Source organism: Sorex araneus, chromosome 2 (assembly GCF_027595985.1).
Source record: "Sorex araneus isolate mSorAra2 chromosome 2, mSorAra2.pri, whole genome shotgun sequence".
Classification (NCBI taxonomy): domain Eukaryota; kingdom Metazoa; phylum Chordata; class Mammalia; order Eulipotyphla; family Soricidae; genus Sorex; species Sorex araneus.
This window is the reverse complement of record NC_073303.1, coordinates 7,237,890-7,261,404: the sequence shown is the minus strand read 5'-3', so window position 1 is coordinate 7,261,404 and position 23,515 is coordinate 7,237,890. Positions and strand designations below refer to the sequence as shown.

The 23,515-nt window shown below is 48.9% G+C and overlaps 1 protein-coding gene and 3 non-coding genes across 4 annotated transcripts; 2 read left to right on the top strand and 2 right to left on the bottom strand.

Moving 5' to 3' along the window:
* The first annotated feature begins 330 nt into the window (after window positions 1–330).
* Window positions 331–419, top strand: TRNAR-UCU (transfer RNA arginine (anticodon UCU)). The gene is given in 2 exon segments: window positions 331–367; window positions 384–419. It is a non-coding gene; the product is annotated as a tRNA-Arg (tRNA).
* Window positions 420–3,546: 3,127 nt separating this feature from the next.
* Window positions 3,547–8,280, bottom strand: LOC129402402 (MLV-related proviral Env polyprotein-like). The gene is made up of 2 exons (XM_055128906.1): window positions 7,960–8,280; window positions 3,547–5,774 (listed from the first exon to the last, which is right to left on the bottom strand). Exon 2 carries the CDS (start codon window positions 5,768–5,770, stop codon window positions 4,898–4,900), a length of 873 nt encoding a protein of 290 aa, XP_054984881.1. The 5' UTR covers window positions 5,771–5,774; window positions 7,960–8,280; the 3' UTR covers window positions 3,547–4,897.
* A 6,443-nt stretch (window positions 8,281–14,723) lies between these two features.
* TRNAL-CAA (transfer RNA leucine (anticodon CAA)) lies at window positions 14,724–14,830 on the bottom strand. Its single transcript has 2 exons — window positions 14,793–14,830; window positions 14,724–14,769 (listed from the first exon to the last, which is right to left on the bottom strand). It is a non-coding gene; the product is annotated as a tRNA-Leu (tRNA).
* Window positions 14,831–18,117: 3,287 nt separating this feature from the next.
* Window positions 18,118–18,190, top strand: TRNAT-CGU (transfer RNA threonine (anticodon CGU)). Its single transcript has one exon. It is a non-coding gene; the product is annotated as a tRNA-Thr (tRNA).
* The last annotated feature ends 5,325 nt before the right edge of the window (window positions 18,191–23,515 follow it).

The window sequence follows — 23,515 nt, the reverse complement described above, 5'->3', positions numbered from 1 at the left end:
TTGCTCGAGCATCCTCGAATTCTGTCTTCGCCAAACCCACAGTCCTGAGAGGAGAACTGTAGAGGCCAGGTAAAATTAAACATTTTTTGTGTGTGTGTTTGCTCCTTGGACAAATTCCTTTTTGTCTCTTGGAGACCAATGTCACTGGAAGACCAGATGTCTCCCGTGTCAGGTATTGTGTGATGCTTTCCTAGCCTCTGGGGCTTCTTAAATTTTCGGGATGTTGGAACAGAATAGGGTTCCTGGAAATGGAATTTTGTGGTAGTCAGAGACAATCAAAAGAGTAACCCACCATCTTAAGGCTCGGCCAGGCCACCCCTCCCTCTAGCGGGCTCTGTGGCGCAATGGATAGCGCATTGGACTTCTAGCGTGAGAGGAAGGAAATTCAAAGGTTGCGGGTTCGAGTCCCGCCAGAGTCAGGGTTGTTTTGTTTCTTCACGGTTAGATCTACCTGCGGTCGACCAATTCCACCCTCCACTAGGGCTTGTAAAAAAACTCTGTTTTCTTCTAGTATTATTATAAAGACCATTCTGCCTATGGCTACACTGACCCGGAAAGCAAACAATGGACTTGTGAGCCCACGGAAGTGTGCTGTTGGAGTCATGATGCAGTACCTCACTAAGGTTAAATCATCATCATCATCATCATCATCATCATCATCCCAATCCTCAGCTTCCCACAGCGCCCACACCTTCTCCAAAGTGAGTAACTCCTATCAACAGAAGATTAAGTCTATATTCCCAGCTTAAGCCATGCTGGCTCTGGCGTGTTTATTCTGCATCTCGCACCGAGGAGGCGTCCTGCACTTCTCTGTCTTGGACCATGTGGCCATCACAAGATGCTCAGTCAGCCTCTCCTCAGCTTGGACAAGGCTCAGTTGGCCACGCTTTGGGATCTTGGCTTAGTTTCACGGAACCCCCTCAGCACTGCAGAGTAACGGTTTCTTCCTCCTCTAGGCACCTGAGGTCTTGGTGCCTTGTTTTCTGTTTTGCAGAATCTCACTCTATTATTCTGGATGGTAAATTAGCAGGCAAACCTCTAGGAGCTAGATTCCTGCTCTTGTTATTTCACGTTTTGAAAAATTTTACAATTTCCGCAGGATATCCTACTCTACCAGTTTGATTCCTTTTGCTCATTTATTTGAAGTTCCAGCCAGTATATTCTTTAATTATATTACGTTCTACTTTTTTAGTTTGGGGCCATACCTGATGGTGGCCTGACCGTTCTGCAGATTTACGGCGCTGACTTCTCCACTGACGAAAGCTCTGGAGGCTTATTTGGTTCTTCTCTGCAGTAGGGAAGACACCAGGAGTGGCACACGATAGGATAGTGGGGGGAGAAGTTGTTGCAGGTGGAAGAGGGTTTCCTGGTTTCGTGGGTGGGTCACAGATTCCACTGTGGGTCACCTGAGTCCTGGGCATCTCTCCAGGTGTTGCAGGTGACCTGGGAGAAGTGGAGAGCAAGGAAGGTGGCTTCCACCCTCTGCTCCCCTCACCTTGGTCGTCCAGGGTAACACCTGGCATGGGTTAGGACTGGTCAGGTCTGGACGAAGGCTCCCGTGAGGAATTGCTCTTGGCAGGAAAAAGAAAGGCAGCCTTACCTCCTGCCCAGGGTTTTCCAAGACCCTTCCCTGGCCTCAGAGAAAAGAATTTCAGGAGGCGAGTTGCAAAGCCAAATAGTTTTTTTTAGAGAAATATAGTCAGAGAGAGACTGCACATCCCAGTCGTGACGCGGCCTGCCTTTCAGAGATGGTTGCGAGGACTTTCCCAAACTGCCCCACCTGGGGCTGGGATCTTAGGGTGTGGCCAAAGGAGGAATCTTGATCATCTGTTCCAGAATCTTCCATTACTTTTTCCCCCTTCTTGGAGCTGCTGTTCCGAGTGGTTCTGCTCTTCATGCTTAGGCTACTTCGGTGCTTTGAGTTAGCAATTCCTTCAAATCCCATTTTTGTATTATTTCTTCCTTAAAGTCATACTGCTGGGCCCCTCCCTGTCCATCTGCCAGAAACAGAAGTAAATACGGGATGTGGGGAGAGATGGACAGAAAAAGTGGTTGAATTAATTATAAAAATAAATCAATATAGGATCAGGGTTGATGGTTTATACACACCTCTGGGCCAAATCCACCAGCTACTTGGATTTTTATTTTTATGACCTGACACTAAGAATAGCTAATACATATTTTAAAGTTTCCCAAAAATTAAAATAAAAAGGATTCTTGGACTGCCCTTGGTGCTATTCCCGACCACACACCCCCTTCTGTGGGCCAGCCTGGAAGACTCGTCACAAGCCAGCTTGTCAACGTCAGAGTTAAAAATCCAGGTTAGCAAAAAACTGAGGCCAAAATTAGAGATGCAGTGGCGGAGGGGGAAGGCGGGAGCGGTGGGGGCCCGGGCTCCCCCCTCTGCTTGCCCCTCCCCAATAAACCAAACGTCATTAGCCAACCAGGGCTGAGACCTGGGCTCGATCAGCATCCCCGCCACGAACACTGTCAGCGTCGCCGTCGGCATTATTTTTCCATCCCAGGGTCCCCACAATTAAAACTCCAAGGTCCTAGGGACTAGGAGAGCATCTGCGGCCCTTTGAGAAACTGTTCACACGACAGCCGGTAGGGGACACTCATGTCAAACAGGCTGGGGCGAATACTGCGTCGCCAAAGCGTTTAGCCTGATGGTTATTATCCGTGTGACGTGATGATTCTAGCTCCATCCTCCAGTTGGGCTGCAGCTTGGGGCTTCCAGCTTCTGGACAGTGAGCAAAATGGGCCCTAATAGTCTCTGGAAACCCAGGGAAACATCGGGGTGTTCCCCTGACTGCATTCGCCAGCGTTTACCAAAGTTAGAACCTTCCTGTGTCCGTCCTCTCTTCATCGTTGCTAAAAACACTGGTTGGCCTCCCTTTTATCCCCCCAGCTTGGCAGGGGAACCCGCAAGTCAGGTTTTTAATTTACGGTTCCCCAGGCCTGAGCCTTTTGAAACCTCAGTTTGAAATCCTCAGTTCCTTTTGAAACCATGGAGTTTTGGGGTGATCCTCATTCCCCCTCAATGGGGTAGAGGTTAAATGATTTTCTTTGACCATTCAAAGACCAACACACACATTCCAAGAGCCCTTCAATCACGGGTTTTCTCAGCAACTTCTAATGACCTAAATTCCATAGAAAATTTAATATTTTATAGAAAGACTTGGTTTCCTAAATTAGGGCCTGAGTAGCTCAGCCGGTAGAGCACCAGACTTTCAACCTGAGGGCCCAGTGTTCAACTGCCTGGTCAGGCAGTCTAGCTTTTATCCAGCTACTTGCAGAAAATGAACCCGGCACTATATCCAATAACATCTAAAAACATCTTGTAGGTCTTGCATTTAAGGAGAAGGTCATCTCATTTACCAGGCTATTTTAACTGGAGCAACGCGACTCATTATTTATTTTCCTTCTGTGATAAAGAAAATTCATTTAAAAAGAACATACCTCCTTTCTTTCTCATGTATTTCTACAACTCCAAGACTGTTAGCCAGCTTCTGGCAATTCCAAAAATTGCCAAATGAAAATTCCAGTTAAAGATTCTAGACGAAAATTTCCAGAGTCAGCAGCGCCTATTTTCAAAACCCCACTCCCGTTGTTCTACCGGAGTCAGAGACCACTCACGTGTTGCAAAAGGCAAGGAATTTTATTGCTAGCTCAAGCTAGGGTCCCAGTCCCCACCACACAGCGGCCTCAGGACAAGGACCCTGACTCCAGTTCTAACAGGCGTTAGTTTGGGCACACAGGTTGCTGAGCCGGCTCACGGTGATTAGTTGGGCCCATCGGGTTGGCCCTGGACTTTGCAAGCCCTTTCTGATTGGTCTAGAGCGCTGCACCTTACTTTAGGGAAGTGACTACTGGCTGTTCTAGGATGGGGAAACTGAGGCCTGCTCTAACAGTTTTATAGCCTGTCGTGGCGCCTCCTTGGCTATCAAAAAGCACGGTTTCTCATTCCCCCCCTGTTTCTTGTGCATTTCAAGAGCAATCAGACCCGTGGAGCCCTAGTTCCTCGAAAGAGCGGGGCCCTTTAGCCAACTCATTATATTGCTGCCTTAAAACCAGAAGCTGCGCCGTATTTATTCTATCTTTAACAAAAGCCACTAGCTTGTTCAGAATACATGGCCCAAAGGTAAGAATTAGTATAAAATCATTAAGGGTCCCACAAAGGAGGAGAGCAGGGTCGTGAGCCACGGAGGGGAGTTTAGCCAAGACTCAAGCCATCCCTGCTGTTCCCGTTCGCGTTTTCTTCTTGTGAGCCCTTCTCTGACTTGGGCCACTGACCCCCAGACAACTCCTGTGTGATCTGCATGAAACCAGCATTTTTTTTTTTTCGCTTTTTGGGTTACACCTGGCAATGCACAGGGGTTACTCCTGGCTCTGCACTCAGGAATCACTCCTGGTGCTGCTCAGGGGACCATATGGGATGCTGGAAATCGAACCCGGGTCGGCCATGCGCAAGGCAAATGTCCTACCCGCTGTGCTATCGCTCCAGCCCCCGAAAGCAGCATTCTTGACCAAGAGCGGCACACGGACCCCCTTGCTGGAGGAAAACTAGCTCCAGACCTTGCCTGTTTTGCAGCACAACCTCCGATACAGAGGTGGGGGACTTTCCTAAGAGGGAGATGGAGTTTTCTCGGCTGTGTCCTCATCCACTGCCACCCTGAGCCCTGCTGGGCTCCTGCTCTGTGTGGCCAAAGAGGCCACCCCGGTACCTGCACCTGGGGCTCCCAGGGGAACAGGGCTGAGAGGGTGAGGGCCGTGCGTACATCTTGTCCCTGCCGGCAGATGCCCATACGATTCCTCCTCTGTGTGACAAAGAACAACCTTAGCAGGACACAGAATCCAGAGGCGGGATTAATCACGTGGCCATGAACACTAAAGGTCAGTCCCGTTCTGGAGGGGATGGGGGGGTCACCTCAGGAGAGCCGTTTGTGACGGTCCCTTCTGCTGGTTCCCACCCCTCTGGAGACGCCGTAGGGCGTTGCTGCTCTTCTCCACTCTTTCCCTTTAGCACCTCCTCGGGTCCTGCGGGCGTCAGACTGTTTTCTACCTTCAGTCTTACAGTGAAGAGGGCCCCGGGGTAGTAGAAGGGCCCCTCGTACAGCTGTAACCCCCACGTGAGCCCGCCGCCCCAGCGCGCGTCCCGTTTCCCGCGGTCCGTGAAGGAGAGCCGCACCCGGGCACAGCCTCCACACTGCCCGAGGCCCACGTTCCGAGGGAGCGGGCCGAGGAACGCCAAGCTGATGAGGTCGTCCTTGACGGGCGACGTCCACCGCCACTTGCCGTCATTCGAGGACACGCACGCCCAGGCCTTGCAGAAATAGCGCGCGGCGCCCCCGCAGGTGCCCAGGTGCTCCTCCCCGCGGTGTCCCGGGCACGCGAAGAAGCCGATCTTTCGGATGTAGCCCGGGTCGTAGGTGACGCCCCCCACCAGCGTCTCCAGGTCAAACACCAGGTCGGGCCACCAGGTCCCCACGGGGGCCTCGTGGTGGGAGGCGTTGAGGACTTCGTAGGTCTCGCCGTTGAGAACTTGCCAGGTGAGGCCAGGCGGCGGCCGGGGGGTTCCGTGTCCCTGGACGGCCGTGGCGGCGTGGAGGACGAGCAGGATGGCTACTCCACACAGGGGGCGGGCCATGGCGAGCGACGCGGACCTTCCGACGGCTGTTGGGAGCTGCCGGCGCTGTCCCCTCCCGGGGGGCTCTTCCTCCTTCCGAGCGGGGCTCACCAGCGGGTGGCGGGTCCAGGCTGCGAGCATCCACCTTCAGAGCGGTAGGAGCGGGGAGAACAATCAGAAAAGGGCCCTTCCACCTGGGTTGCAAGGTCTTAGGACGGCGTCTCTCTACCCGGGCCTTGGACATGGGGTACTGCTGGACCCTATGGGATCCGCCCCCTGTTTCAGTCCCACAAAGATCCCATCCTGGCCCCCAGCGGGTCAGCCAGGGATCAGTTCCCTCCTCAGGGCCTGACGGCTCCAGACCTCACCAGAGGCCCACTAGAGACACGGTCGCTACCTGGAGCGGGCATCCTTCCCCGTCAGTCACCTTTATTCCTTCTCTTTCAAAATACATTCTGGCTCTCTATTTGGCAAGCAGATCCCTGCCAACAGGGGGAGTGGACACTCAGGAATGACCGGGAAGGAAGAGAAATCTGGCCAGTACCAAGATCTACCCAAGTCCATCTACCCAAGTCCAAGCGCAGACCCGGTTGCCCCTGGTACCCAGCTGACCTCTGATCATTGTTCACAACTGAGTGCTGCCCCTGTATGTATCATGAAGTCTGCAGGGTCCCCTCCACTCCGAGGGCTCTCCTGGACTCGGCGAGGGGCTCCGAGTCCCGTCGCCCCTACTCACTCTCCTCCCCAATCAAAACTTGTGTATGTGTGTGTGTGGGGGGGTCTCTCCCTCTCTCCTTTCCTCCTGGGGCAACCTCTCGCCCAGTGTCCTTTCTCCTCACAGTCAGTCTGTCCATCGTTCTGTCTGCCCTGCTCTCCGGGGGCTCCTCTGATCCAGTGGCTGCCAGGAGGACGTTAACCACTTCCCCATTCTGCCTCCGATTCGCAGCCGCCGGCTGCTTCCTGTCTTCCGTCCTCAATCTTTCCTGCCTTTTCCCCGGGGTTTCTCTGGTATGAGAAACTTTCTCTGCCACCCCTAGTGAGTTCTGAGTCGTGTTTTCGCCTAATCTAATTTCTGCAGCATCCTGCTAGTCCCTGGCGCCGCCTGATTCACAAAGGCCAGACGACTGCCGCCTCACTTTCTTCTGACTCTGGACCCACAGGGGTCGATTGTCCAGGGGCAGTCGAGACACTCGAGAAGGGCAGAGGGCTTTCCTCTGCTCCCTGTTCAGCTGCACCCGCCGTGGCCAGACGAGTCGGCTTTCCGGGAGACGGGCCGTCAGAGGCTGGCGGTAGATGCGCAGTCGCTCCCTCCCTTCAGGTGTGTGTGACCCCACGGGGGCCGAGCCAAGGGAAAGACTGGGGCGATCACATCAGGGTTTGCGAGTGGGTCGTGGGTCTGCCCCAGGGACCAACTTCCGCGTCTCCACGTGGATCCTCAACTGCTCCTCAGTGGTGAAGGACCTGAAGGAGCGGACAGTCGTCCCAGGTGGGCTGATGGGTGAAAGAACCGAATCTAAAGGAGTAATCAAGGCTTTAGGATGATCAGGAAATCGGGCGTGGTGAGCCTTCCAGTTCTACAGGTCACTGGAGAAGGGCCAGTACTGAGGGTCTGCACCCCCCTCTCACCCAGCGTCCAAGAGGGCGCAGAGGAAGGAGGACAGCGTCAGGACTGTGACCTGGAGTGGTTTCTCAGATAGTTCGAGTGTGGGTGCCGAAAGCGGTCCGCCCTGCCCGCTACAGGCTGCCCTGGGGTGTGTGGGGGGGATCGTATGGGGTGGAGGCTGGGGGTCCAGATCTATGAGGGCAGGATAAGGAGAGTTAGAGTAGAGCAGGGGGCGCGGTAGGAACTAGAGACACTTCTTCGGGTCGTTGTTCCTCAGTGCGTGGAGACGGACTAGAATCTGGGATACCTGAGGTGGAAGAAAAGGCTTTAGCCGGGGCGGGGGTCTTGCCAGACCAGAATGTAAGAAATTGGACCTGGATGACCATCATGACCTGGGGAGAAACGAGATTCTCAATTCTCGACTGCAAATACAGTGGTTAGGTCAAAAGTCCCATCTGCCGGCCACCTGGCGCGGAAGGTGGGCCCCTGGGCGCTGCAGAGGGTGATCCAGCTTCCTCTCTTCACTCCTACTGAGACAGTGGGCTTCTCCCTGACTTCCTTGAAATGGTTAACCAGGAGACTCAGGGGAGTGGTCTGACATTGCCCCCTTTTGACAAGGTAACTGACGAGAGGATTAAAGCTCATTAGATACACAACAGACCAGATGAGAGCGCAGACAAGGATACAGACAGAAGTGGACAGACAGACTTTGGCCGAAAATACTGACCCCACGCTCCGTGCTGGGGGCGTCCCCTCCACCAAACAGCTTCCACGGCGACGGGAACCTCAGGGGAGAGTGAGGGCCACCTCCACACTCCCCGACTCTCCAGCCATCTGGGTCCGTGCGAGTCACTGTCACCGGCCCTACAGACTCCGTACAGGCTTCCAGAGGCAAAATTCCACACGGAGGGTCTTATTTCCTTTGCCCCGGACAACCCCCAGAATAAAGGGGTGATGCAAAAGGCAAGGAATTTTATTGCTAGCTCGAGCTAGGGTCCCAGTCCCCACCAAGGCAGCGGCCACAGGACCAGGGCTGACTCCAGTTCCAGCCGGCACTAGTTTGGGCACACAGGTTGCTGAGCCGGCACACGGTGATTGGCTGGGCCCGTGTGCCTGGCCCGGGACTTTGCAAGCCCTTTCTGATTGGTCTAGAATGTTCCTCCTTGCTTTGGGGAAGTGACTACTGCCTAGGACGGGGAAACTGAGGCCTGCTCTAAAATGTTATTGTCCTGGAGCTGTCGTGGCACTGCCTTAGCGATCGAAAAGCTTGGTTTCTCGCTGTCCTGGCTTGCTGGAAGACATTGGTAACCAACACACAGGAATTGGTTTAAAACAGTGACCAAAAAATGCAATTTCAGAAAGGCCAAAAAAAAAAAAAAGTCATTTTGATATTTTGATGACTCCCCGTCGGGAAGTCGAACCCCAGTCTCCCAGGTGACAGGTGGGGATACTTACCACTATACTAACAAGGAAGCCACCAAATAGTTTAGGGAAGACAATTGTTGGGTCATATGTCCTCACACGCTGGGCAAAGCCGAACTCCAAAAGAGGAATCTAATAAAATTTGGAAAAGAGAAAAAGAGATCAGTTCGATATATCCTTTAAAAAGTAATCTATTACAAGGCTCTGTACGATGAGTATCCCCGAGTTGGAGCCAAAGTCTAATGACCACAGCCCCACATAAAGTTTGGCATGGCTGTAAATAATTTTATCACTAAGAACAGGTATTCATGGCAGGGAATGCTTTTAACCTTCTAACAAAAGCCTTCAACTCAATTTCCCTCCACCTCAGATTTACTCCTTATTTTTTAATTGGTAAAATTTAATTATATTGTGAAAAAACTACATAAGAGGACAGAATCCTAAAATCAAGTTTATGAAACTATCGCTGCTTCTTTTATTATTGTAGAACAATTATATGAGACTGCCTGTTAAACTGTAAGTCCCCAGAGCCATTAGGGGGAGTATAGCTCATTGTACAGGGGCTCTGTTCCCCAAACTGCGATTTCTGTTAGCCCAGACTTGCTCCTGTTTTTCTTTAATTTTGCCTCAGTTTGTCAACATTGACACTGGCAATAAGTGGGGAAAGGACTTGGGGAAAAACAATGTCACCTTTCTCAAGTGGAGGCCTGAAAGAAGTGAAGTTGCTGATTAAAGGAAACCAGTTCCCCCCGCCCCCCACCCCCACTCCCTGCATGCAGGTGGTTTCCGTTTTATTTTTCCCACATTTGGGCTTCTAACATGTACCAGCAAAGAAGTGACACTAAGTACGGTTGCTTTCAAAGCGAGGTTAGGGAATCGGGGTTCTTTTTATGTTGTTTTGTTTTTGACTTGGGGGCCACACCTGGGAATTGAGGTTCTCCTGTCGTTTCCAAGTCACATTTATCTTCCCCATGATCAGAACTTATAGAAAAATGTATACGTCACTGTTCCTGTCAACAGGTGCTAGATTTCTGTAGTGAATTTTATTTGAGGGGGATGAAGGAGAAATCTGGGGAAATAGGAGGAATCTTAAAAGCTGCGCCTTTGCCAAGTTTATCCGTAGGACAAGGGCTTTCTAGCAGTAGAAAGCAGGTCATTCTTTAAGGTGCAGATGGCCTTTCACTGGATTTTTATTGAGTTTTCTTCCCTCAAAATAAGGGTTGCAGCTCCTTCATCCGCCCGACGGGTCAGGAACAGATTCAAAGTGGCATCTATCTAATTATTGCAAATTAATAATATAACACAACCCCCAAGAAAAGCAAAGGTGAAAATGAGAACAATTAACTCTTGTATGCAGGATCTGGACTGTACATCATCAGGCTAAAGACAAAATTGACCTATAAACAGCTAATTCTCTGTGCCTTGGCTTCAATGCCTGATTTAACACAATGCTCTCAGCTTAGACTACAAACCTGTGATCAGAGTGTTCAATCCTAACCTAACCCCCTGGGTATCCACAGAAACTTTTCAGAGCAAATACTCAAAGAAGGATTATTTCAAACTATATTTGGATGTGGGCTTTTCAAGCAGGAATTTTGCCAAGCACTAATAATTTTGAGAGAAAAGCTGGTCTACACTGTGGAGAACCTCCAAGGCAGACTAGGAAAACCACTGCCCTGTTCTAGGGAAGATGTTCTAGAAGGGTCCACCTAAATCACTCCCCCTATAACCAGTCCTCCTCCTCCCATAAGTAATCTTCACGAAATTTCAAAACAACTTGCTTTTCAGTAACCCTGTTACTAATTTAGCATTTTCTCATAAGAAAATTGTTGGAAGAGGGTAATTAAGCTAAAGCTAAGTAAACTCAGATTTTAGCACTCAAAGTGAAAACTTCATTACACCCACACAGGGGCTTGAACCCTGGACCTTCAGATTAACAGGCTGATGCTCTATCAGCTAGGCCACCCAAGCCTCATAGTAGTGTTCTCATTCACTATCCAAAATGATGAGGAGTGCCTGGCTGTGGTACTCAAGATCTTGGAAATTACTGGAGTCTCCAAGTCATCAATGACAGTGGATTCTCACACACACACACACACACACACACACACACACGGGCAGAGGCTCCTTTGTCCTCTTCCTATTCTTTTTAAACATTTTATATATGTCAGATTTGGGGGGTGGAAGCATGAGGGAGGAGGATCATCCCGATGATATTTAATTTTAACCCACATTTTTGAGATCCCTTGGCGGCATCTGTCAACGGGAAATCTTCTTGGGCTCATGTGACTGTTAGCGCTTCTGCCAAGTCAAAGAAGCTGTCTCTGGCATATTGCATTTCCCCAAAATGTTGTAAATTTACAAACAGTTGTGCTGGCGCTGTTATACCCAAGTCCAGGGTTTCCGGTTCGTAGAGAGACCAGTTCCACGTGTGAGAATGCAAAAGCAAAGGAGCCTTGATTGCTAGCTCGAGCTAGGGTCCAAGTCTCACCCAACGCAGTGGAGTCTTGACAAGGACCCTGACTGTAGTATGAGTGGACGTTATATAGCATATGGTTACATGAGTTGCACATTCTCTGTGGTTTAATTGTCCTTATTCTTAGCACACTGAACGGTTTGGGCCATGTAGCAGCAAAGGATAGGGTTAATGTTTTGCTAACTTGCTTGATTGCTTTCTGTAACTTGCTAACTTGCTTGGTCAATCTCTGTAAAACAATACCTTGCAGTATGATCTAAGCTACACAAAACAAGGACCTGTTTCAGGAAGTAAAACTGCCCAGACGCCTGGTAATGTCCAGGAAAGGCACGGACATATGGCGAAATTTACTCTAGCAAAGCAGCATGTCACTGATGACCCCCCTTGGTCCCGAAAAATGAGGATGTTGATCTAAGTGACCTGGGAAAAATGAAGATGTTGATCAAAGTAACCTTGGAAAAATGAGAATAATGATCAAAGTAATCTTATTTACTAAGGTGTATAAAAAGAGCCTGAACTCTGTGTACGGGGCTCTCTTTCTCTCTCTAACCCTCCTCTGCATAGGAGTGAGAGCTGAGTGAGAGCCCCAGCATGCTGGTCTGAATAAATCCCCTTGCTGTTGCAGAAAGAGTTGTCTCGGCCTGTTCCTCCGCGCCTCCCGTGGGCAGAGATCTGCTCCACCCTAACAACACAAGCTGCTGATACAGCGCATTGCCGGCCAGGCCCACCCGCTGTTATTCTGAGCACATGAGCTGCTGATACAGCGCCTGGTGGCCGCTCAGGCCCTGCTGGGTCCTGAGATTTGTCTTGTGATCATTGTCTCATTTCCGGGAAACTGCAACTGCCCGTTCCCCAAACTGGGCCTAGCTATTTTTAAAACTTTTAGCAGCCTGTCATGATTTTTCTTCTGACAGGGTAGCTGACCCAAGTCTTATATTTTAAAACGTATTCTTTCTTTCTGATTGATGTAGGCTGTTAGGGATGGAGCGGGGGTTCTGTCTTCCTCCGGTCCTTCACCACCTGCTGGGCCTGTGACTTTCCAGCCACACTGTCTTAGTTGCTGGTCTGGGGCTTGCTGGAAAAGTCACAAGATGTTTCGGAAAATAGAAACTCAGGCCTAGCTGGTGTTTTGCTGAGAATGCAGCCTGTCATGGCTGCCGAGATGCCTGCTTTTGTGCTAATGGAGAGAGAGAGAGAGAGAGAGAGAGAGAGAGAGAGAGAGAGAGAGAGAGAGAGAGAGAGAGAGAGAGAGAGAGAGAGAGCACAGCTTAGAAAGTGAGTTTATCAGAAGTTCGGCGCTGAGGACCCCAAGTCAGAAGAGAAAGAGACTGTTTTTTATTCTCTTTTTTTATTCTCTAAGAGTGAGCTCTACAAAAAGGAAAAAATGAAGCATCTTTCTCAGCCTTCAGGTGCCCCCCAAAACAAATAAGAAACGTCTGTGTCAGTATCTCTGGCCCTTTTGGTGTGACCTTCCTGTGTCATCTCCGTGCACTCCCCTAAGCCTGGCGGGCCTCGTGCTCTCCCGTTCATCTGGCGGGCCCTTATCCGACCTGATTAGGGTCATACGGAGCAAAAACTCTTCCTCCCTTCTCTGGCTGACTTTGGCATTGGTTTCAGCGTCTCCGTTCTCATTACATTACAGTTTCTTAATTCTCATTACATTCAGCTTTTTCTTTGTCGTTACGAAACTATTGAAAAAAGACACCATTAGGATCATGGCCAAGTTTTATCAAGCCCTATAAAAGATAACAAGAGATATAAGACTGTAAGAGGTGAAATGAGAACAAGAGATGTAAGTGTAGTGTGGCTGTGCCGAACGTGAACTTAGTTTCTTTGGAATGTGACTAAAGGACTGAGATAACCCATCCCAGCTGTTCTGTCTGAAAACAGGGACTCCAGTAGAGGCTGGCCTCGACGCCTCCACCTTTGTTTACAATAAACTATGTAAATAAATCTAACAGAGGACGGCCTCGACGCCTCTCCTGTGGGTTCATGGACTCGGCACATTTGTGCTGAAACACTGTGCCTGAGAAGGGGTCTTGGTTGTTCCGTTCCTTATTATTTTGTCCACGTCTTAGTGTCCAGTTCTAATTATTATCTTTTTTTAGTTCTTTCTTTCATATTCATCTTTCCTAACCTGGGACAGCCCGGGGTTTCTTTCTCATAAGTGCAACTGAAAAGCCGACCTCTAAGATGTCTGAGTTTGTTGCAATTGAAACCAGAACTTCTGAGACTGGTTCTCAGTCACCCCCTGCTTACCACGTCAGGGGCCTCAAGATAGAGATGGTTTGGTGGAAATGCGGAAAAGGAAAAGTGAGCAGTGCTTAGGAATGCAGGAGAGTGTGAATAGTGGTATGTTATCACGAAAGGAAAGGAATTACATCGTGCCTGTGGTTTGATTCTTTTTGCTATCGGTCCACAGAAGATTAGTCTGATTTCTCCTCTGAGTCTGTTTTTTTTCCCTGTCATGCCTAGTATCCAGTCCTTCCCACCCCCTCAACATGAAGATCTCCTTATAAAGTCCTTAATATTAATTCTTTAAGGGAAGAGACAACCATCAAATGTATTGTTGCTTTGAGTGATTTTAATTGCCATTGGTAGTTCATTTAGAAATTTTTCTTTTGGTTAAAAGTTTGGAAAATCCACATCTTCCATTTGCTTTTGCAGTACCCCTGATGCAAGGCTAGGTTTTATTCAACAATCTACTCCCTTTAAACGCTACAAAGATTATATACTAGTCAAGGTAAGGTGGGCAGAGCTGACGGAGTGGCCAGGTACCTTCTTGAGAGAGAAATTGCTGCCTAATAATCAAACTGCTATACAGGAAGAAAAGAAGTCAGTACTAAAGCTACAGAAATCTCAGATCTTAATTTAGAACAGAGCTTCGTCTATGGAGATATTCACAAAATGCATTTACACCTTTAAAAAGACTTAAAAAGACTTATCTCAGTAGTGGAGAGAAGAGGAGGACCCAGGGGTGGAGGCTATAATATTGGGATAGTTCATATATGAAATATTACTAATAACAGTTTGCAAGCCATGATGCCCATATAATTTCTTTGAAAAATACCTAAACATACATACCAATATCAGGGGAGCTAATAATTTTAGCATAATAATAATACATAATAAAATATATATTGTATGTTATAATATAATATATTATGTATTATATAATACTATATGTTATATATTATACTTTCTATATTGTATATTATATGTTATAATAATTATAACTATATTATATCATAATAATGATAATTTTAGCATGAGCTTTTCTGTATGATGTGGTTTTTAAGTGCCTTAATCTTGAGGGGCATTCTATTTTAGAAGCAACACAGGAAACTTTCTGATAAAACTTTCTCATAGGTCCTATTTCCTTGTGCACAAATGCAATGAAGACGGGCCATCTTTTTTTCTCTGTAACTCGGTCTCTTGACAGCATACAGGCTCAAAGACCCTCAAAATCCTCAAACCCAGTGTTCCATAGGGAAGTTCCTTTCGTCTTGCAATAGTTGGGACCAAAAATCTTTGGGGGTAATAATAGGATTGTTACAGTCGATGTATGATACTGAGGAGCAAAAAAGCAGATGTGTCAGAAGTGGGATTCGAACCCACGCCTCCATACGGAGACCAGAAGACCCCATTGTGGGAAGTGGAAACTTGAGTCTGGCGCCTTAGACCACTCGGCCATCCTGACACGCTGGCACTGGCTCTCTGCTCACAGACTGTTGCTTTACTCGAATCAGTGCCTGACTACATCTTGGAGGAAAATTATTCCTGGAATGAGGAAAAACGGGCAGGAGTCCTGGATTCACTGACTGCGAGATGCGTATTGTTGCCACCCGAATGACTCCTTCGACCTGGAGAACCGACAGCCAAGTACTGGCACGTGCCCTTCCGGCCATCTCTCCTTGTGGGGGGACCCTGCCCTGGGCCCCGCTGCCCAGCAACTACACAGATCCCCTCCCTAGGTCACAGACCCCTGACTGTGACCCAGACCCAGAACGCAGAACCTTCTTCTTCTTCTTCTTCTTCTTCTTTTTTTTTTTAATGTAGGAGTACTAAGCTACTGAGAGTATCCACCCGCACAGCAGAGCCTGGCAAGTTACCTGTGGTATATTCAATATGCCAAAAACAGTAACAAGTCTCACCATGGAGACCTTACTGGTACCCGCTCGAGCAAATCGATGCGCAGCGGGATGACAGTGATGACAGTGACTGCTGTTTAATCCGCTGTTTAATCCACTGATTGAGCTGACTGAAGCGTCCCTGGCTTCCTCGTGACTCAGATCCCCATCCCGCAGGTTCAGCTTGGGGGCAGCCCTGGCCAGGGACTGATGTACAGTGGCCGCCCCAGGCGTTGGCGACATGGGTGTCTTGGCACTCCCCGAGAACTCGAGCTGAAACCTCACCTCCACCTTCGAGTTCAGGGATCGGCTCACTCACCGTCACTGCCTCCTGCCGCGGCTCCCGGGGAACGCTGCTGCTCGCCCGCCCTCCCCCGGCGCTGCGGCTGTCCTGAGGCTTGTTTCCGTTTCATGAGCGAATGAATCATGAAATCTTTGTTGCAGGACTGCGAAAAAATAGCCAAGAGAACCTTGGAAAGCAATTAAGCCAGGCACCGTGACAATGCCAGGCTGAACGAGGGGATCAGTTTAAAATTCAGCACACCAGGCCGTGGGAGGGGGTTGCCGGCCCTGGCACTAAAATAAGTAGTGCATTTAATTTGGGGGAGTAATATTTTTTATTTTTACACTGTCAGATCAAAACCCAGGGCCTTGCACATGCAAGGCAGGTGCTCTGCTACTGATACTAGTAAGCTACATTCATGGCCCAGTAATCATTTCAATTTGGGGGGAAGGTATTTTTTTGAGCCACACATGAAGGTGCTTAGGGGCTTATCTCCAGCCCAGTAATCACTTATAGTACCATAATTTCATCTATGGTTGTAAAACTACATTTTTAAAGTTAAATTTTACTTATAGATGTTGGTCTTTGAATGCAATTTCATTTTTTAATTAATGTGATTTTTAAATTAATGTGATAGAGACATTGTCTCTGACCTCCTAAGTGCTGTCAGCAGTAGACAAAGTTAATATATGCATCACTTTAATAGATGCATCAACTGAAATTTTGCACTAATTTGTTGAAGGTTCGCATGCCTGTATCTTTGCAAATGATCACAACTAAAAACAGGCATAGAGGCCTAACATATAGGCTTTGTGCTCAGGAGTCACACCTGGTGGTACTTGGGAGACCATATGAATGCTGGGGATGAAACTGGAGTCAGTCATGTGTAAGGTACACAATCTGGCCACAGCTCCCTGCCCTGCCATTACCCCCAGCTGCTTACACAAACCTGGCTGTGATGCAGCCAGTAATGGCTTGTGGCACTGAGGGGATCACAAACAGCAGGATTGAGAGACCATACAATAGTTACCAGGATTGGTGCATGTGGGATGCCAGGGACTTAAACTCATGACCATATGCTTGCTAATGCATTCTATTTCAGGACCATGAATTTACTTGCTATGTTTTTTCTCTCTCTCTCTTTTGAGGTTTGTTTATGAGTCTATGAAATAAGGCCAATAAATGAGCTTGTATAGCTGAGCCGGAGGTGGTTTGTGGGTGTGGCTCCCACATACCTAATTTTTGGCCATTTAATTTCTTGGTAAACTTGGCCCCAAGGTGTTGGGATCTGACCAAAGACACAGCGGCAATTTTGGGGTATCAGGAAGTCTGAAGGCACCATCAGGCTGCTGATGCATTTGCCCCGCAGGTACAGGTTGACCTGCGGGTGGCACCATACCCCCTTGATATTTTTCTTGAGTCTGCCTTCATTTTTTTTTTCTGATATTTGGGTGGATTTCTGTAGACAGGGTGTTTTCTCTTCAGGCAAGTTTAGGATTCTGGAGAACCTGAACAAATTCTTTCAGTAAGCAAGAGATGAACCTTTAGTTCTAAAGAGGTTCAGGAAATTGCTGAGGGAAAATTGGGATGATTGACCTCACGTTCCCTTCCCCTCCCTAGCTCAGACCTTCATTAATATGCCCATGTCTTGTTGGTGTACTCCTGATTACACAGAGACATTATTGGCTTTGGACCCCGGAGGGTGGCAGGGTGGATGGAGTGAGTGACTGTCTTCCTCTGTGAGACCTTCTTTCTGGCCTTCGGAGTCATGAGATGGACGATTGTGATCAGAGATCAGCAGACAGCTGGGCTCCCCCACTGCCCAAGCAGGGACCCCTCATTTCCCCAGCTGTTTCACTAAATGACCGTGCTCAGCAGTAGCCCTGTGGCTGTGACTGGGATCTGTGCCACTAAGCACCACGGTTTCCTTCTGAGCCAGCTCGGAAGCCAGCAGGGACAGGCCGAGCTGGGCTGAGATACTCAGAGCCGCCGACTTGAGACAGGAGATCTGGGACTCTGCTGGGTTTCTTGGCTGGACCTTGGCCTGTGATGGCTTGTCTGGGCTCAGTCCAACCACTGGGTCACAGCCCCCCCCTTCCGCCCCCACCCCAGTTTTCTGCTGTCTTTGCTACAGTGCATTGGCCAGAATTCTTGTGTGGATTTCAGCGACGCCCAGTGGAGAATGTGGGATTCCAAAGGAGCTTTCAAGCCCAGAGACGCGGCTACAGCAGCTGGCCTCTCCCTTGCTCGGTGTCCCCCGCGGTCACTGCCTTCCGCTCGCTCCCCACCCCTCGCGCCACCTCTTTCTTCCAAAGCACTCAGAGCCTAAGTCTGAGAATGTTGGGGAGTAAATCTGCAAAAGAACAGCGGAGAGGAGGCTGCGCCGTGAAGCCCCTCTCATCAGCACGCTGCAGCCCCAGCACGCTGCAGCCCCCTCTATCAGCTGTCGGGAAGGAGAGGGCGACTGAGTGTCGATGTTTTTACAAACCAATTAAAAACTAAGTCGAGAAACTAAAACCCAGAGTTGGACATAGGCTCAGTTTTAACAGAAGTGACTGGACCTCTGCTTGCTGGGGCTCCGTAGCTCAGGGGTTAGAGCACTGGTCTCGTAAACCAGGGGTCGTGAGTTCGAATCTCACTGGGGCCTGTGAGCTTAGGTTTTTTTTAAACAAGTGGGTTAATGGAGTGGGGTAGTGGATGGTGGTTTCCTGACGCCAAAACCTAGACACAGAAAAGGACGCCCAGAGCTGTTCAAACACGGCTGTCAAAAGTAGGAACTTAGCTGTCTGGAATCTTGGGAGATAATTTAATAAGATCAGTTTCTTTTTTAGTAAATTAAATTGGAAGTTTCTTTTCAGTAAAGAACTAAAGCCAACTTTGTAATATTTTTGTTGTGTTAATAACTATAATGTCTGCACTATCTGCTGACACTGGAGTTTGATGTGATGAGAAAAATCTGCTCATTTGATGGTGTCATGTTCGGTAAAATAAAAATTTCAACACATGGAGCTGGGACTGGGCAGGTGTGTCCACCCCGACACTGACGTACTGACCTACAGGTGTGACCACCAAACAGAAGGAGAAAAAAAGAAAGGAAGATAAGAGAGGGAGGAAGGAAGGAAGGAAGGAAGGAAGGAAAGAGGGAACAGAAGGGAGGGAAGGGCTTTTTCAGTCCCTTGTGTTTTTGTGTGTGTGATTAGGTTAAGGTTGATCTGGAAGCCAAGGAACTGGAAATGAAGTTGCATTTGTTTGCATCGATTTTGGGGTCACACTCACCCACAGTGCTCAGGGGTGGATGTGGGAAATCGGCCCCTCAATGTCCACCCCTAAACTCTGGGCCTGAAAACTGTTAGGGTAGAGGCTTCCAGGCTTGCAGAGACTTAAAATAAGCCTAACACAGTCCCGAAGAGAAAGTCGAGTGAAACGGAGCAGGTGTTGCCGGGAGCCCGAGGCCGTTGCTTGGCGGTGTTCCCGTGCCCGCAGGGCACCAGCAGAACTCCTGTGTTCCCTGTGCTGACTCATTGCTCACAGGCGACTAGCGGGGGGGGGGGGGGGGGGGATAGAGGTTGAATCTAATAAAAGGCGGAGAAACCCTTTCTTTTGGGTTGTCCAGACTAACTCATTGCTTAGACTTCTCTGTCCCGGGAAGGGAGTTTCGCTCACACACTGACCAGACGAGACGCGAGGATGCGCATGCAGGGCACTCTGTTGCTAGCTCCAGCTAGGATCCGACAGGGATCCCGACCCAAGTTGCAGGGAACATTACATGGCATATTCTTACATAAGCAATGTTCGGCAGTTTTCCCAAGAATTGTAGGAAGCGGTCACAAGTCAGTGAGCTAATTGGTCATGCCCCCTGCTGTGCCCAGAGATATCCTACTTATCTCAGGACTGGCTGGAGGCGGCTAGGGGATTTCCAGCTTCAACCAAGGACCGTGTCAAGGAATTCTTTGAGGAGGAGGATGGGGGAAACAGAAGCTCAGGCCTGCTGCCTTAAAGCGAGACCTGTTACAGCGCTCCGAGAGGGCAAGCCGTGCCATCTGATTCCTTCTCAGCAGGACGGAGCCAAAGGTACCAGCCTGACCACCCTTTGAGATGATAATCTACCTCAGGGGGAGGGAACAAACCAGATGGCACCAGCAGCCAAGTGGGCCTCCTGTTCGCCTCTCCACCCCCAACCTGGCTACATCTCCTTCCTGAGAGAGATCAAATCCTGAGACTATAGCATTAAAACCCTACCTACCCCCACGATTGGACTGATCAATGGTCCTTTCACGGAGAACCAGATACGGCAGGGTCATGAACAGTAATCAGAAAACCCAAACTCGGTGAACTACTGAATCTCTTCGAAATCAGACACAATTGGACACGTTCAGGGTGGGATGGCTGGAGACTCTGATGAATTTCTGGAGGTTGCGTGTGGCCAACTCAGAGAGTTAAAAGTTGTTCAGGGGGGGCCCCGAACAGTATTGTAAGAGTTACTCCCCAGAACGACTGAAGAGATTGCACAGGGGTTAATCCTGGGCACCCCCAGGAGTGATCCCTGAGCACAGAGCCAGAGGTAATCCCTGACTGGGGTGGCTCCAAAAGAAAATATTCCCCTTCGGGGATGTGAGTGGGTTATTATTAGCTCTTCCTGTTTTTTAAGCTGTTCCCCACATGTGCTCACTCTGGACAGTGCTCAGGGAACTACATGCGGTGCTGAGGGTTAAACCCAGGTCTGTATGTGCAAGGCAAGCACCTTGCCTACAGCACCATCTTTCCAGCCCTACTGTGTGTCCGTTTTTTTTTAACTTTTTTTTTTGCTTTTAGGGTCACACCCAGCAATGCACAGAGGTTACTCCTGGCTCATGCACTCAGGGATTACTCCTGGCGGTGCTGGGGGACCATATGGGATGCTGGGAATTGAACCCAGGTCAGCCGCATGCAAGGCAAATGCCCTACCTGCTGTGGTATCACTCTAGCCCCCGTTTTTATTTCTTTACTTTTTCTCTCTTTACATAAACATAGTGATTTTTATCCTGTTTTGAAATTTGTCTCTTAACAATCTTATTTAAGACAAAATAAATCACAGGTGTTGGATATTAACCCTAAGTGCTTTAGGCTTCATCAGTGAATTGTCCCTTTTCCAACCCCCAGGGAAGCTTATAGTGCTCTCATGAGCACCCCTAATCCCCTGAGATTATTTTAACCTCTCCTTGTGCTTTACCTTTCATTGTTACATTCCCCAAGTCAGTCTTGGCTACTTGTAAGTTAAATTTTCTGGTGATTCTGGAGTTTGTATTTGTAGTGAATTAGTTGCTTGCTTTTTAAAAAATTTATCTATTTGTTCTTATTTTTTTGCTTTTTTGGGTAACACCCGGTGATGCTCAGGGGTTACTCCCGTCTCTGCACTCGGGAATTACTCCTGGCAGTGCTCAGGGGACTATATGGGATACCGGGGATCAAACCCAGGTCTGCCTCATGCAAGGCAAATAATGACCTCCCTGCTGTGCTATCTCTCTGGCCCCTAAATTTTTTTTGGGGGGGGGCTTGGGTCACACCCAATGATGCTCAATGATGCTCCTGGCTCTGCACTCAGGAATCACTCCTGGCAGTTCTCCGGGGTGGGGGAAACTATATGTGACTCGAGCCCCGGGTCTGTCACTTGCAAGTATCTGCTGTACTATTGCTCCGGCCCCTACTTGCTTTTCTATTTCCCCTGTAGCCTTTTCATATTTAATTATAGACAGTGTTCTATGCTGAAACACAGTAGTACTGTTAATGCTATGCTTCTAATATTTGGTAATTGATGGACTCAGCAATCAATTTGCGGCCGAAGACCTCCAGAGCCTTAGCCACAGCCATGTTCAAGGCCCCTCTCCACATGTTCAGACAAGCCTCAAGCATGAAGGTACTGGCAGAGGATCCCAGGTGTGTGGGACCTGGGCTGAGACCTCCAAGCCTGCTCGGACTGGGACTGGGCCTCTTCTGCCCAGATCCCCCATTTTCCAGTAGCTAGGTGGTCACACCTAGGGACTGCCCCCCGCCCAACGCACCCCGTAATCCCATCAACGGCCAACATCCAGAGACTTAAAAGCAAGGTCCCGGAACCGTGCAGCCACTTTGTGGCCTTGAGACATCTTATAGCCTAGTTCTCCCTCTGGAAGAACCTGGCAAGCTACTGAGTTTCCTGCCCATGTGGGAGAGCCTCGAAAACTCCCTGTGGTGTATTCATATGCCAAAACCAGTAACAATGCTGGGTCTCATTCCCCTGGCCCTGAAAGAGCCTCCAATGCGGCATTGTTGGGAAGGATGAGTAAGGAGAGTTTCTAAAATCTCAGAGCTAGGACCAATGGAGACGTTACTGAGACCACTCGAGAAATTTGATGATGAATGGGATGATGATGATGGACTCAAATATATCTACTCTTGGGTATCCGTCATAATTACTTGACTCAGGCGTCAGTTGCTGTAGTTCCTAATACCCCACAAAGGGAGGTCCCACCGTGGGACTTGGATGGACCCGAGGAGATGGGTGAAGCTTCTCCATCATCGAAATGGGACAATCTGGAAGCATAAAAACACAGTCTTGATGCAAGCCGTTATGACTTAAGAGACAGGACCTCCATGGGGAAGGACAAGCTGAACTGGCCTGAGAACCTAGTCTGGGATTTACGGTAGAAGCCCAGAGAACTAAGTTTTGGAATCTATATTTCTTACTGTGTTTATTCAAATAACTGCAAGTATTAATAAGAAGTAAACTTAATTGTTTAATATTACTAGTAGCCAGGGAAAGAGAAAAGCAATATAATGCTTGTTGCCCCTGGGCGAATCTCTCCATAGAGCCCCTAGAATGTCTCCTTGAGTTAATCCCTCCAAATGCTTTACCTCTTTAAATGAGGGGTGAAGCAGTCCTATATCTTGAACCCCCTCAGATGTTCTATAAGTATGCTAGCAGCTTTGCATTAAACAGGCCGTTTTTTTTTTCTTTGCGGGGGTGTCATCTTTTTGGGTCACAAAGATGACAATAGAGGATAGAGAAAGCTCTCCAAATATAGCCCAATAACTGGTGATTTATGACCAAGAAACAGGAGTTGGTGGGTGGAGAGTTAGTAAGCCCTCAGGAATTCTTCCTACACTGGCCTAGGATTTAGATATCCAGGGTGAAGCCTGAGGAATCTGCTCGGATATCAAGGGTGGGGAATTTCTGCTAATCTTGGCTCACAGTCCAAAGGCAGAGCCCAGGGCAAGGCCCTGTTTAGAAGAGTCTCAGAGGAAACTGACTGTAGTTAGATCAAAGGGTGAGACTCGACTCTGTCGGGGGGGGGGGGGGGGGGCAAGATTCCAGAAAAAACTTGGAATTTCTGAGTTTACATCTAGAAGTAACAAAATCGCTACAGAACAGACATACTGAGATATTTAAGGATGAGTATAGCGTTTCTTCATGTTTGCCAACAGGTACATGAGAACAAAAAGATCCTTCTCATTGAGTCACATGTCCTTCTCTCCCGGAGGGGAACATAACATGACACTCGCCATAACTGTGCTGCGGGACCCCGCGCCAGGCTGTTTCACTCGGGGCACCCCGGAGGGTTGGCGGGTGAGACCCCTTCCCGCCCCAAGGGACCGAACGAGCCCTGGCAGCCGGAAACCTCCAGAACTCAACCGCTGCCACACTCACAGCCGCTGTCCACCCAGTGGGGCCCAGCCTCACCCACCACTGAGCCTGTTCCTGGATGGCGTGGCTGTCAACACTTCAGACCACACACCACCTATACTCCAAGAATACCGCACCGCATTTGATGGGGTTCAAAGTAGGAGGCAACCAATGTTAGAGGGAAATATTTTGTTTTACAGATACATATATATAAACACCCGGTGGCTGCTTCGTGCCTGTAAGGAAAGATGACAGCGTGCAGTTCACTGCTACTGTAGTTCGTTTAAGCTGAAATTATTTATTTGAGAATAGAACACCCTGTGGAAGACTGAG

Excerpts from the sequence above, each read along its gene's own strand:
- LOC129402402 (XM_055128906.1), bottom strand. The coding sequence starts at position 5,770 with ATGCTCGCAGCCTGGACCCGCCACCCGCTGGTGAGCCCCGCTCGGAAG.